Source organism: Medicago sativa, chromosome 3 (assembly GCF_051527215.1).
Source record: "Medicago sativa cultivar Bolivia chromosome 3, Bolivia_mono, whole genome shotgun sequence".
Lineage (NCBI taxonomy): Eukaryota > Viridiplantae > Streptophyta > Magnoliopsida > Fabales > Fabaceae > Medicago > Medicago sativa.
In genome coordinates, this window is record NC_140751.1 from 28,404,039 (window position 1) to 28,417,908 (window position 13,870).

The 13,870-nt window shown below is 32.7% G+C and overlaps 1 protein-coding gene and 1 long non-coding RNA gene across 2 annotated transcripts; both read right to left on the reverse strand.

Moving 5' to 3' along the window:
• Window positions 1-11,825: 11,825 nt before the first annotated feature.
• On the reverse strand, window positions 11,826-12,810 carry LOC146936918 (aspartic proteinase Asp1-like). Its single transcript, XM_085757749.1, has 4 exons — window positions 12,676-12,810; window positions 12,350-12,541; window positions 12,174-12,243; window positions 11,826-12,089 (listed from the first exon to the last, which is right to left on the reverse strand). Exons 1-4 carry the CDS (start codon window positions 12,739-12,741, stop codon window positions 12,010-12,012), a joined length of 408 nt encoding a protein of 135 aa, XP_085613875.1. The 5' UTR covers window positions 12,742-12,810; the 3' UTR covers window positions 11,826-12,009.
• Window positions 12,811-12,923: 113 nt separating this feature from the next.
• On the reverse strand, window positions 12,924-13,664 carry LOC146936919 (uncharacterized). The gene is made up of 3 exons (XR_015033218.1): window positions 13,540-13,664; window positions 13,254-13,441; window positions 12,924-13,148 (listed from the first exon to the last, which is right to left on the reverse strand). It is a non-coding gene; the product is annotated as an uncharacterized LOC146936919 (long non-coding RNA).
• Window positions 13,665-13,870: the final 206 nt, after the last annotated feature.

A 13,870-nucleotide genomic window follows, 5' to 3' on the forward strand; every position in this document is an offset into this window, starting at 1 on the left:
TATCCCTCTGACGTGGATAACAAGAGACACGAGCACCGACATGCGGTTATAATCTTAGTCTTGCGTTTTCGGTGACATGCGTGTCCCTTACGGCTTGAATCGTCCTCATAATGAGAACCCCTTGTATCCCCCTGATGTGGATAGCAAGAGACATGCCACCTACTTATACTTGTCATGGCCTTGTCGTTAATTTAGGTTAAACCTAATCATGCATACATGTTTACCTCGGAACCTTGATCGATCCGATTAATGGTAAATTTCATACTTGTACATTCTTAATCATGGTGGAGAGAAATAACTTCTCAAACCACAGCTTACATGCTTACTATAACATTCTTGAACGTGTGCAAAGAGTTTACACTTCGCGTCTTGTCACTCTAGGGATTCTTGCTAACATGCTAGTTCATAAATTAGTCATACTTAGGAATTCATGATATCTTCTAGTTCTCGACAAACTATGTCGAGGCTATACATTCAATCCCTTACTTAATTCATGCTACCCGGACATATTGTGTATCATTTGCTCGTATGCCATACTTTTCCAACATATAAAATACTTGCTTTATTCTTAAGTAAACATTTAAAAACCTATGCCTTGGAGTCATGACTTGAGGGGTTTATTATTGTAAAAAGACTGCTTGAAGAAAAATTGGACCGAATGGCGTCAAAAAGGGCCTAAAACGAGCGAACAGGGTGTTGTCACCATGTTACTCGCCACTGCGAGTTGGGGGCGAGCAACACCCCCCTTGCTGTTTCCAGCTCGCCTAGTGAGCAATTCTACTCGCCGTTGCGAGTTATGACAGTCCAGACCTGAAATAATGGTGTTTTTGGCCCAAAAACCTCAAATCCAATTGACCCAAAGCATAACATGACTCTAATGATCATATGAAAACCTGTAGAACATCTTTCCAGCAAGTATTCATAAGTGAGCAAGCATGGCATAAATTGGGTACTAAACATAACATATAAAGTTCCTAATATTCATATTATCCTTGTAAGATAAAAACATAATCCCAAGGGTGGGAAAACTATCTATGGAACTCACCTAATCATAGCCTTGAAGCATCAACAAGCTCCAAGCAAAAACCTAGCTTTGCTTCACTTGCCTTCTTTGCCCAAATCATACCATCTTGTTATCCTTTCTTGCAAACTAAGATACCTTGCTCCATATCCATGAAGAAATCATCATTTGAGCCATCTTTGAGCTTACCAATACAAACCCTAACTCTTATCTTCAAGATGAATTCTACCTCAAGGTTGTTTCTTGCTTAACTTTCCAATTCCATATTGTTACCTTGATCATGTGGAGACCATACCTTGTACAAATTTAGGATCCATCTTCACCATACACCAAACCCTAGTTTTTCATGGAGGAGAGGAGAAGTTGAGAAACCAAACCAATCCCAAGCTTCTTTGAGTTTAAGAAATCATGGGGGAACCAAGCATAAAATCTTGCTAGAGAAGAAGAAGATTTGAGAATGTGTGATGGAGATTAAGAGAGGAGAGTGGCGTGAGAAAGAAGAGAGAAGGAAGAGAGAAATTGCTTCCCAACATTTAAGAGAGAGAAAGAGAATAGGAAATGAGATATTTTTGGGATAAAACCAAATAAATATCCTTCCACGTGAAATTACCATTTTGCCCTTGCCTTGAACGTGTTTAAAACGACTCTGATACTTTTCCCGTAAAAAGCTGACATCTCATAAAATATTAACCATTAACTTACTTTCCATGAATTATTTCCTCTGGCACGATTAACGGGTAATATACCGATACTGACAGGCGGGATATTACAGAAGCCCTGCAAGAATAAATTCCATTATGCAACAAAATGTAGTACTTGTCAAATAAATACAACTAGATTAGCGACTCATGAAAGTGCATATATTAGACTTATCGTAAGGAAAAGGCGAATGTGCATAGAACTTTACATTAGTAAACTAAAAGTTTGGGAAGAAAAAAAATACTTGAAAAGTGTACTCAGTAACTGTTGGCGGTGGTGACACTGCTTTCAATTCAACATGGAAATGCCAAACTGAATCAAACCAAACTGGTTGGCAATTCTGACAAATCAAAGTAGTTGAAAATCAACCCAATTCGGTCGAGAACAAAATTTTGATTTCAAACTAAGTTGTTGAAAAACTAGTTATGAATAGGTTAACATAGTTGAATAAACAAATTTTCTGATTCTGAACGAGTTTTCCAACTGAACAGATTTCTCAAACATTTTTAACATTATGGCATATAAATTGTAACGCCCCATTTTCCATAACGTTAGAAAATGGTGTTACGTCTTAATACTTAAATGTCTAATGCGGATTAAGTTCATAAATCTTACTTTTACTAGTAAATTAATTGGGTTACTAAAAATTTAATTTAAATAAAATATCTTTCTTGCATTTTTTTTTTCATTAAGTAAAAGTCTTAGCTCTTGATCGTAAAACATAAAAATAAATAAAACACAAGGATATAAAATATGCATCAATATATTCTACACGACATTAATTATCTTGCCCTTAGGCTTACATATTCAGGCTTGTCAGGGTAGTTAAATATTTTACAAACACCTGCAAGTTAAAGTACATCATGCTTAAGTCAAACTAATTAAAAATAAGGAGAGATCACACGAGAATAGAGTCATTTAGTCTACTAAGTACTAGAAATAGCTCCACAGCTCTAACCCACTAAAGTCAATATTTACATATTTGACAAAACACTACTAATGACCATTAGGGAGATCCCCGTTCGCGACCAATATTAATTCTAAAGGCATAACCATTTCCAAAGTGACATGGTGTATAGAAGAAGAGATAACTAGTCCTTCGATTCCTATGATTGTCCTACTTATTCCTGTCCATATCAGTGTTTGGGACGCCATATCCAATTCCCAAACTGCATCTCCTATTTCCTCCAGACACTCAATCCTTCGGGTCCCCGAGTGACTCAATGACTCCCCTGACATTATCTGCAAATTGTAAGGGTGAAATACTCGCACACAAGGTTAACTAAATGCTAATAATATTACATAGGCTTAAATATGTCTATAGTCCCTGCAAATAGGGCTCAGTTGAATTTTAATCCCTGTACTTACTAATCCTCCCAAAGTTTCCCTGCAATTCCTAATCATTTGAGTTTTGGTCCTAAACCCATTTAATTACTAATGTGGCACATAATTAGATATGTGGCAGTGACATGGCAGCAGCTGACTGGGCTAAGACTATACTGACTCAGCAAAACCACACAAATTAACTATTTTACCCTTAATGTTCTCAAACCATTGCAAAAAGACCAATATACCGCTTTCTTCTTTATTCCATCTCTTTCTTTCCTCCACCATTAACATCCTCCTTCTCTGACGTCAAGAACAATATCCATTGGGGCACATGTTTCGTTTGGCTCAGTTCATATAAATTTCACTTTGACTGAATATAAGAGATTTTAAGGCAAGCTAGGTTATAAGGCAACATGATCAATAAGTCATTTAGAACCTAACCTTTGAAACAGTTGAAACCACAAGGTAAAAAATTTGGGTTAAATAACAAATCTAGCTTATTTCTTCCCTATTCCCTCTCATTTAAACCAAAAGAAGCAAGTCTGTTGTTGTTCTTAGCAAAATCAATGGTGGTGACGACATTTCATACGACGCTTCGCCGCCGCCGGTGTCTCGCATTTGATTTCAGTCATACACCTTCTTGTTTTGTTAGCATAGCGCAAGCTTCGCGCACTTGAGGTTGTCGACAACATGACGTATCCTCGCGCGGGAAATGAAGCCGGAGAAACCATCGTCGGAAAATCAAACATCAAAACAAGCGAAAAAACCAGATCTTAACAATTTCAAACGAAGAACTCGTCGGCGACGTTGCTGAGAGAGTAAACGGATACGCCTTTCAGGCGTTGATGGTGAGATTCTGGAACATTTTGCTGCAATGGGTTTGGATTTCCGATAGTGTTTTATGAATATTGTCAAATTTCATTGTGTTTTGTGGTTGTTTGCGGTTGTGAGCTGAATTTGTGGTGATGTGTGTTGGCGGCAGCGGTGAGCTGAATTTGTCGTGATGTGTTTTTTGCGGATGTGAGCTGAATATTTTGCTCCTTTTCTCCACCAAGTGACCAAGCGTCCATGGGACTGGTTTTCTTAGGTTTAAAACTGCGGAAACTTGATTAGTTGGGAGGGTTGATTGTCGGAGTTTTTGGGGTTGGGATGAAAGCTTTTCAATTTTGCGTTGAAGATGATGTGTTGAATCAAAGAGAGGGAAGTGGAAAGAAAGGGGTAAATTGGTCATTTTGCCGTTCTCAGGATATATTAAGCGCAAAATGGGCAGTTCAAGTCATAAAATCTGAGTCAGCCTGACAGAATCTCTGTCACTAAGCGCCACGTCACTAATCACCTGCCACGTACGCAGGTTTTCTTAATTAGGACCAACTTATAAGTGATTAATATTTGCAGTGGCAAATTGGGAGGATTAGTAAGTACAAGGACTAAAATTCAACTGCGGCCTATTTGCAGGGACTGAACACATATTTAAGCCTATTACATAATACTTTATAGTTACATGTAATGCTTTTTTTAAATAAAGAAATATATACAACAATTATACATGTAATTTCTTTCACTATTAAATCCTACAAAAATTAAATAACCACATAGAAATTAAATAATCACAAGAAAATATACCTCAATTGAGAACACAAAAATTTATGGCAACCACACGCATCAAAGTTAGTTAAAACAAAGATCACTTAACACTTTATCATAATCAATACAAAGGTTATAGTTTTGACTAGTTAGTAGCATCTTGATTAAACCTACTCCATGGAGACCTCTATTATGAGTGTAAGGCCGTCTCTACTGCCATAACATGATTGTTTGCAATGAGTAGATATATAATCTCTACTCCAACCATTCTGGCCCGATCGCTGCACCTTATTATAGATAGTCATGCACAGTCAGGTATCACTGCGCCGGGTATTATGATTTCCTCCAGTCAGAGAAGCTATCACTAACTATTGGTAGGAGTTCAAAACGCCTGTGATCCCCAGAAGGTCTGTAGTCGACCCAACTGAACCTATCCTCGGTCTTATATACGTTATCGTATTATAAGAAACAACCAGTATTACTCTTTTCAAAAATTATTAGTTATGTAAATCTTCAACACAACTATTTTCATCAACAATCAACTTAACAATTTAATTGTCAAAAGTCATAAATGTACCTTAAGAGAAATTTCTTCAAATAAAAATTAATAATAATAACTGTGAGTTAGTTATAAGATAAATAAATTAAGAAAAACATATTATATATACTTACAGTACCACGTTTAACTGATTACTTATCATATATATATGTATGCATAATATTTAGAATGTTTTGTAGAATTTCTTCTTTCTACTTACTGTCCAATTCAATAAATAATATAAATAATCAAATTTGCTCATTAATAATATATATTCAAAACAGATTAATACTACAATTAAATACACAAATTTTCTTAATCTCATGTGATAATATACATATATATATATATATATATATATATATATATATATATATATATATATATATATATATATATATCTTGGGCGTTCTCTAAAGTATATCCCCTTACCTTTGAGCTTTTCAAATCTTGAGTAATCACCTTCTTCAACACCTAATTACTCATCAAAATAACTATCTCTTAACTAACTATCATTGTAATAAACACTAATTATTAAATGCTAAATATTTAAGAATTATAGAGTTAACTATATATTTGGAACGTAACAGCATGAACATTGAAAAAAATTCTAAAGACAATTTTTCCAATAGCTACAATGAACTAGTTAATACAAGTGGTGATATCAGTTCATTCTTTCTTTCTTATTCTAAAAGAATAACTTTAGACATTTTAACATGATGAATTTCTACTAGTTTTAACCAAAACTTGCATAAATAATTATGAGTTAATAAAACTTTTAAAAATAACTTCTAATAGCTACTACTATGTTAACAAATATTCTAAACAGTTTAAATTTATTTCTAACTTAAATTTATTAATCTCGTTTTACAAACACATGAGTACCTCCTAGTTAAAAGAAAAATTAAATATATAAGTCAGATTTGTAGCTCCAATTTATTACTAGAAATATAAGCATCTTAACTTGCTAAATTAGTGAATCAAGTGATAATACTCTATTGTGTTGTTGTAGCTATAAGGAAATATCTTATTTTATTTCATTTCATTTATAGCCATGCAGAAAATAACTACTCTTCTATATATATTAACATGCACTGTATGTTTTCATTTTAATAGAAATTAGTATGTCAAACATGATCACTAATCTTTTGAAGTTCCAAAACATCATTTTATAGATATTCCTCTTTTTTACATGGGGTTTTCATGCTAAAAAATAAAACTGGTTTATGTAGAGATTACTCATGTAAGGTACATATTGGTATTCAACAGTGTATATGTGCCTATGAAATCATTTTTCAGTAATAAATAAAGGACTTAAGTTGGTGAAAGTTCTTGTTTTAGATCTAATAAAAGCAACTAAAATAAGTTATTGAATGTGATATTGAATAGGACTTGTAGTCTTCTAAGTAGTCAAAGGTTTGACAAGGAATAAACTAGTAAAAACAAAAACAAAGAATAGAAAGAGAAGGAAAGAGAGTATAAACCTTGAGTTTTCACTTCTCTGATAATGATAGATAATGATAGTTGTGTGTGAGTGAACTAAGAGTGTAGTAGCCTATTTATAGAAGAAGTGAAAGGCTTTGAATGGGCAACATAAAAGCCACGTTTAGAGTTTCTGAAAGAAGTAAGGCAGTAAGCCACGTTGATGTGTTTAATGTAGTTCTTATCTAATTACTGCTGTACAATTCTTATCCTAGTATTAATTTATATATTCTTTAATCAATGTTTTTAATCATATAATCATATTATATATATTTTTCTGGTTTCAAAAATATATTTATTTATTTATTTCGGTAATAAAATTTATACAGTCGAGCAAATCGCTGTCCGAAATCTGGTAGAATTTTAAGCCAAATTTTTTAACATAGCCTGTTATAATATTATAGTTCTATCGTAGAATATTATTTTTCCTAAATTCACTCTCTACAAAAGAATTTAATTATCAGTCAATTCAGAGTAAAATACCGCAAAAACACACTAAATAATTCAAAAAAAAAGTAGGGTGTCACATAAATCACAACACAAATCTTAGAAAATCAAAATTATTAATTATTTAAAGTACAATGCAAGATAAGAGAGAATCAACAATTCAAATTAATAACCATACTATTGAAAATAAAAGTAATGTTCGGCCTATAGATTTCCTCAACCATTGATTATGATCCAACAAATCACTAAGAATCAAATGAGACATAAAATAAAAAACACAAACAAAAAAACTAACCATATATATGTTGAAGTTGAATCCTTGCTTAAGGTGATATCAAACTCTCGATGTAGACATTTGAGCATTTTTGTTCATGGTTGTTTTGAAACTCAGAAATATTCAAAGTACCTGTCTTGGAATCATAAACAACCAGCTTGATATTTCCACCTTCCATTGCATAAAACTCTACCAACAGTTGGTCATCCTCAAAAATATATAAAGCTTTAAAGGGTTTGAGACGCTGATCTGGTATGTCAGGAACAATGTACAATTTAGTCCAAGACTCCTGATCTCCGTACTCCTTCATAATCCAAACATCCATAAACATATCACTACTTCAAGAGACACACAAGCATTCCCTCACCAAACCCAAGAACGGCGAATTATCATCATTCTTAGAATCAGGTAGCAAAAGATGTTGTTATGACTCCTTCTCTAAATCAAGAGAAAGAATGAATTGCATACTTGAATCATCCCTTGCGAACCAATTAACAGTGCTACTCACAAATGTTCTAGGTTGACGGATGTTGTAATTATTTGGGATGTCCTCTATTTGTGTCCAATAATCAGTCCCAAAAGTATAAACACAAACTTTATTTTTTTGTAGAAACAACAATGACCTTGTAATTATCAATGAAATAATCATACCCAAAGCTTACAGAAAAAGAATGACCTTCGCACAAATTTTCCAGGGTAGGCAATAACTTAAATTTTTTAATGGAAGGGTTCCATAAAAAAAAAAAAAACCAAAATCGAGCTTACCGCAAAAGATGCCATCGGAAGAGCACCTTAAATCCACAAATTTATGTCCATTGGAAAATAAAGTTGTGATATTATTGGTAGGGTAAAGTTGTGTCTGTGTAAATACTGAAGAAGTAGATAAAATCGATGGGATTGGGGAATCACACAGAAGCCACTCAGTCGAGATGTCGTCGATACATGTTAACATGAGGTGGTGGCGCTTTATTGACGATTGAAGATGTTTTTTTGCGAATTTTGGATCAGAAATAAGAGAATTGAAGATGTTTTTCTACGATATTTAATTTTGTTTTGGTGTCTATGGAGTATTTGATTTATTTTTAGATGTTGCCTAAAAAAACATTTATTTGGTAGTGGAAAGCAGAAAAATAAAATAAAATGAAGAGTTAATAAAATCACAACAATGAGCTGACAAATTTTATGATGTATTATGCAACGGACCATTTTCTCATATTATGCCTAAGGACCATAAAGCTCTAGGAACGGCCCTGGTATTTATGTAACAACTTCCAACTTAATCATTTTACGATATTTGAACCAATGTAAACATATAATAATTTATTTAAATTTGTACTAAGTATTCAACTCGTGTCAAGCACATGTTTTTAACTAGTATTGTTAAAAAAAAAATAAAGTTGATTTGTTTGTCTCATTTGAAAGAAACACGAGAGAATGTGAACCAGAGCTCCCAAAATGGTGAAAATGGCGATCTAGGGTTTGATTCCCTTCTTCTTCCTCCACTCTTCGATTCTTCATCCATTCCACAATTTTTAGTTATTCCTTGTCAGGTTACATCTCATACTAGATTTGAATTTCGTTTGTAATCTTCTTCGATCTGAATTTTACTACTTACATTTATTGCGTTTTTCACTGGATTTCTTCCTTGTCGTGTGTGTTGTTATAACCTTTGATTATGATTTTGATGTTGTTGTGTATGATTTTGATGTTGTGTTGTTATGACTTTTGATTATGATTTTGATGTTCTTGTTTATTATTTTGATGTTCTTTCTTTTGGTTAAGTAGATCTGGATTAAGTGCTTGTTTAGATAAAAAGAAACTTATTTGCAGCTTATAGAATAAGTGCTTATTAGAATAAGCTTATGTATAAGCTTGTATAAGCTATTTTTACAGCAAAAGTGAAAATAACGTTAAATTGTTTTTCTAATTGCTATAAGTTGTTTTTATATGCTATATTGAAGAACTAAGCACTTAACATTAGATTCTGCTACATTAGTCTAACCAATTAAGAAGTTAGAAGTCATTTGTATTTGAAGCTTATGGGGAAATCATATGTTGGTCTTCAGAAAAACATTACCCATAGTTTACAAGCCATTTTGAGTTGTGATTTACGACGTGAATTTGTGCCGTTGTGATTTCTTTAGGCATTTTTTATCAATTGAAGACCTACTGCTAGATTTTCCATTCCTGGTCTTGGTTGAAAGGTAGTTGTCGTTGATTGTGTTTTCTAAATGTTTTCCTTAGTTGTGAACCTTGTATTGTCTTCAGTTTTCTTGTAATTAAAAAATAAAAATATAATGTTAATTAATAACATTAAATTATTTTAATATAAAATATAATATTTTTAAAAGAAGTATTTTTTGAATATTTTAAAAGAACTATGATAGTTCCCTTCAAAAAATGATGGTGCACGCATCCTCCTTTGTGTGTTCATGAATGAGAAATAAAAGTGCTTATTTTATTTATTTGTGGGTTAAACCTAAATAGAGTTTATCTTGAATTCAAAATGTTCTTTAGACATGTCATATTTTTTTATTAGAACGAAATCTATGAACAATGACACTTCACTCACAGTTATTTCCCCCCTCTCTTAAATATCAGTTCTCTATAAGGAGCACATTGACATTTTCAATCGATTGTTCGGTTGTGAGAAATAAGAGAACCATAGGAGAAGGAAACCAAGGTTTTTTTTTCAAAAATATCCCCATTGATCTTCCCACAGAGCTTCAATCAAATATCTCCATTGACCTTCCCATAGAGCGTCAATCAAATATCTTTGATAGTTTGTGTGTGAAGGATCAATCAAAAGCTATGTGTGTCTCACACTCATGGCATAATCTCATCCTATACCCAATATTACCAAGATGAATCACAACAATCTTTGGTGAACTTGTTTCCAATCGAATCGCTAGATCTAAAATTGCAGCAACTCTTCCATTATTGTTCATAAATAATGTGTTTCAGAGTCGCACCCAACAAACTTATTGATACATGCAACGAATTACTCTTGCTTTATCACAACAATGTCAGAAAACACTCTAGTACTGATAAACACCCTATAGAAATTTGTAGGATCATATATTATAGTAGCATAAGAATATCCTCTAGAAATTTGTTAAGTAAGCTTCGAAACAACCACGCATTATTTTGTGACATGGTTCATCACATAGTAATGATAAACACCATGTGTGAGGTTCTGACCCCCACCATTGTTGTGATAAAACAAGAGTAATTCATTGCATGTGTCAATAAGTTTGTTAGGTTTTACTCTGCAACACATTACTTGTGAACACCAATGAAAGAGTTGCTGCAATTTCAAATCTAGAAATTTAATTGAGAACAAGCTCACCAAAGATTGTTGTGATTCGTCTTTCGATAATATTGAGTATAGGATGAGATCACGCCATGAGTGTGAGATACACATAGCTTTTGATTGATCCTTCACAAACAATCTATCAAAGATATTTGATTGAAGCTTTATGCGAGGGTCAATAGAGATATTTGATTGAAGCTCCGTGGGAAGGTCTACGGGAATATTTTTGAAGGAAAAAAAACCCTTGGTTTCCATCTCCCCATGGTTCTCTTCTTTCTCACAACCCGACAATCGATTGAAAATGTCATTGTGCTCCTCATAGGGAACTGATATTTAAGAGAGGGGAGAAATGACTTTGAGTGAAGTGTCATTGTTTAAAGATTCCGTTCTTATAAAAACATGACAAGTCGATTATAAAATAAACTCTTTTATTTCTCATTCATGGACACAAAAAGCAGATTGCGTGCACCATCATTTTTTTAAGGGATCTATTATAAATTCAGAAAACATTTTATATATGTAACAAATAATATAGATAATTATTTAGAAAACAAATTTCACTTTAGAGAGAAGACCTTCTAATAAAAAAAATTAAGGATGTAATGATAAAATCGTCGAACATAACATCCTAATATTTTACTTTTAAATAATATTGGAAAAATATATTGTCAATTTAATCAATGTTTACAAATACTGTGTATTGATTACTTAATTTTTCCAAAAATCATGAATTTTATTATCACTTTACTTTTATGAGGAATAAAAGTCTTTCACTAGATTGTACAAACAAAAAAAAAGTCTTTCAATAGAACCTATTTATTTATTTATTTTTGCTTAAGTGGTTTATTGGCTAGACTACACACTTAACTTTTATTTCTTTTTACTTTTGACAAGAGAGGAGTGAAGAATTCTTGACAATATGTACTTACAAGACATCATCTATATTTATTTTAATTCCTAATCTTCAAAACAAGATTGACTTTTTAATTTAAGGTTGTAGACTAGTGTGAAACTATTGTCCCATTCCATTATCATATGAGAAAGGAAGATTTATTGTTTGCCTCAAAAGAAAAATGAGAAGAGTTGTTGGATCGCAAGTGGCAAGTTGATTATTAGAATAGAGAAAATGAAGAAATAATTAACTCAACAATCAAATATTTATATTATCATATAGTATAATGTTAATTCTTTTGGGGAGGAATGCAATTTATTTAAGGCTAGTACAATAGAAATACAAGATGTGTATTTATTTTATTCAATCTTGCCATCATCCATATATATCCTCCCTCTTAAGCCTCAATCGATCAAAGATGTGGGGGAAGTTAAGTACAATCGTCAGGGACCCATCCAATCTTGTTTCTCTCGTTGTCAAAAATCATTATCTTATCGCTCATAGAGATTGCTGTTGACACCAAAACAGAATGTTATTACAATACAATCAAAGTAATAATAAGTACAAATAAAAAGAGAGAAATTTCTTTACTACCTCCTATCACATTAACATCATCAAATCCATTTACAGTGCCATCTTCAATTAGCAAGCATATATTTCCTCTCTGAAAATTAAGGATATATATATATATATATAGCTAGCATGTTAGTGTATAATTACTTAATTAGAGGATCATAAAATCAAAGGTAGCTTAATAAAATGGTGCTCACCCGGACGGTTATATAATGTTCAACTAGTAGTTGAAACTCCACATTGCTTTCTGGGAATCTCAATACTATAGGCTTCAAATATTTTTTGCTCACTTCGGCTATAGACGTAAATGTTTTGTCACCATTCCAACAAATTAGACTGTCTTGCCTAGCAAGTATAAACGTGTTTTTCGAATTCAATTCTTCGTTTATCTGAAATATTAATTAATATTTGATCAATAACCACTATGAACTGAAAACGTTATAGTAAATAAATAAGACTATGAAATTGATATATAATAAGGTTCCTTATAGTTATTTAAATAATTTATATGATTTTTGCTCACGAGATTCAAAAGAACTCCATAATATTTAGAATTTAAGTATGAACGAGTGGTCCCGCAATCAAACATAAGGTCAAGACCGCTAATAGGAGTAAGTTCTCCATTGAAAAACAGATCTGCTGGTCCTGCAAAATAGCGTCCTTCTAATCTACATAAAGAAACAAATTAAATTAATTAAGGTTGTGAATAGTATATGTATATGTATGTATGAGTGGCAACATCTATTAAATCGATCATTTACTAACATTGAGGGACTTAGGATAGGTGTCCAACTAATCTGTGTAGGAGATTTGGGAATGAAATTATCTCCAAAGAATATGTACCCTCCTCCTTTTTTTATGCAATGACCTACCACATTTTGAATCAAGCCTTGAGATTTAAGCTGGGACAATATGCTGGCCTTACCATACCCAAGCCCAAGGATCCCTTCTGGGATCGATTGTTTTTTATCACTAACCTTCAATTTATTTGAACACCTGTCATATTAATTAATTTTAACACATAAACATAAATTATTATCAAATCAAATTAAAATAGTTAATTCAAAACTAGCTAGATAATCTTTGGTGCGAGTAACTCACCCGAATACCAGTGGAGTGGACCGTAAAGTGTCTTTTACTAAGTATCCCTGAACTTCAAGGGAGTCTTCATATCCTTCTTCGTATTCACATGGCAATGAGTCACTCTTTCGTTCTTTCTGGACTGCATCACACAAGGGCGTCCCATATGTCACAAAGTTCTCGTCAGGTTTATAAAGATTATCCTTAGGCTGGAAAATTAACAAACAAAGATCAGCATATAGTACTAATTAATTAATTAATTAATTATTAGAAGAATGTAATTATGTCAAACATGATTAATTATTACCAGAGTGCAACCTTCACATTTATCATCATAATCACACTGAACCCAAGTGAGATCACTACCCGTATCAATATTAAGGTTAAAGGGCTTTACGTGATTGCCAATTTTGATGGACACCGCGTACTCCCTGCAATGCATGCAACATCATAAGTTAGTTGATATATATCTATATATATAAGTTTTGGAATAAAATTGTTAAGGAAGAAATATAAGTGGCATACCCACGTGCCCTTTCTTCGTTAATAGGAAGAACAGTAGAAGTAACAAGGTTATAAAATGATAATAATTCTGTGGAATTGGCATCCAAGGATGCTAAGGAATGTGATGGGGAAAT

What these genes read in the sequence shown, in the direction of transcription:
- LOC146936918 (XM_085757749.1), bottom strand. Translation starts at nt 12,741, where the DNA reads ATGTTTGATTGCGGGACCACTCGTTCATACTTAAATTCTAAATATTAT. An exon ending in ATGGAGTTCTTTTGAATCTC is followed by an intron (nt 12,542 to 12,675) that starts GTGAGCAAAAAT and finishes TTAATATTTCAG; the next exon opens with ATAAACGAAGAATTGAATTC. An exon ending in AACATTATATAACCGTCCGG is followed by an intron (nt 12,244 to 12,349) that starts GTGAGCACCATT and finishes CTTAATTTTCAG; the next exon opens with AGAGGAAATATATGCTTGCT.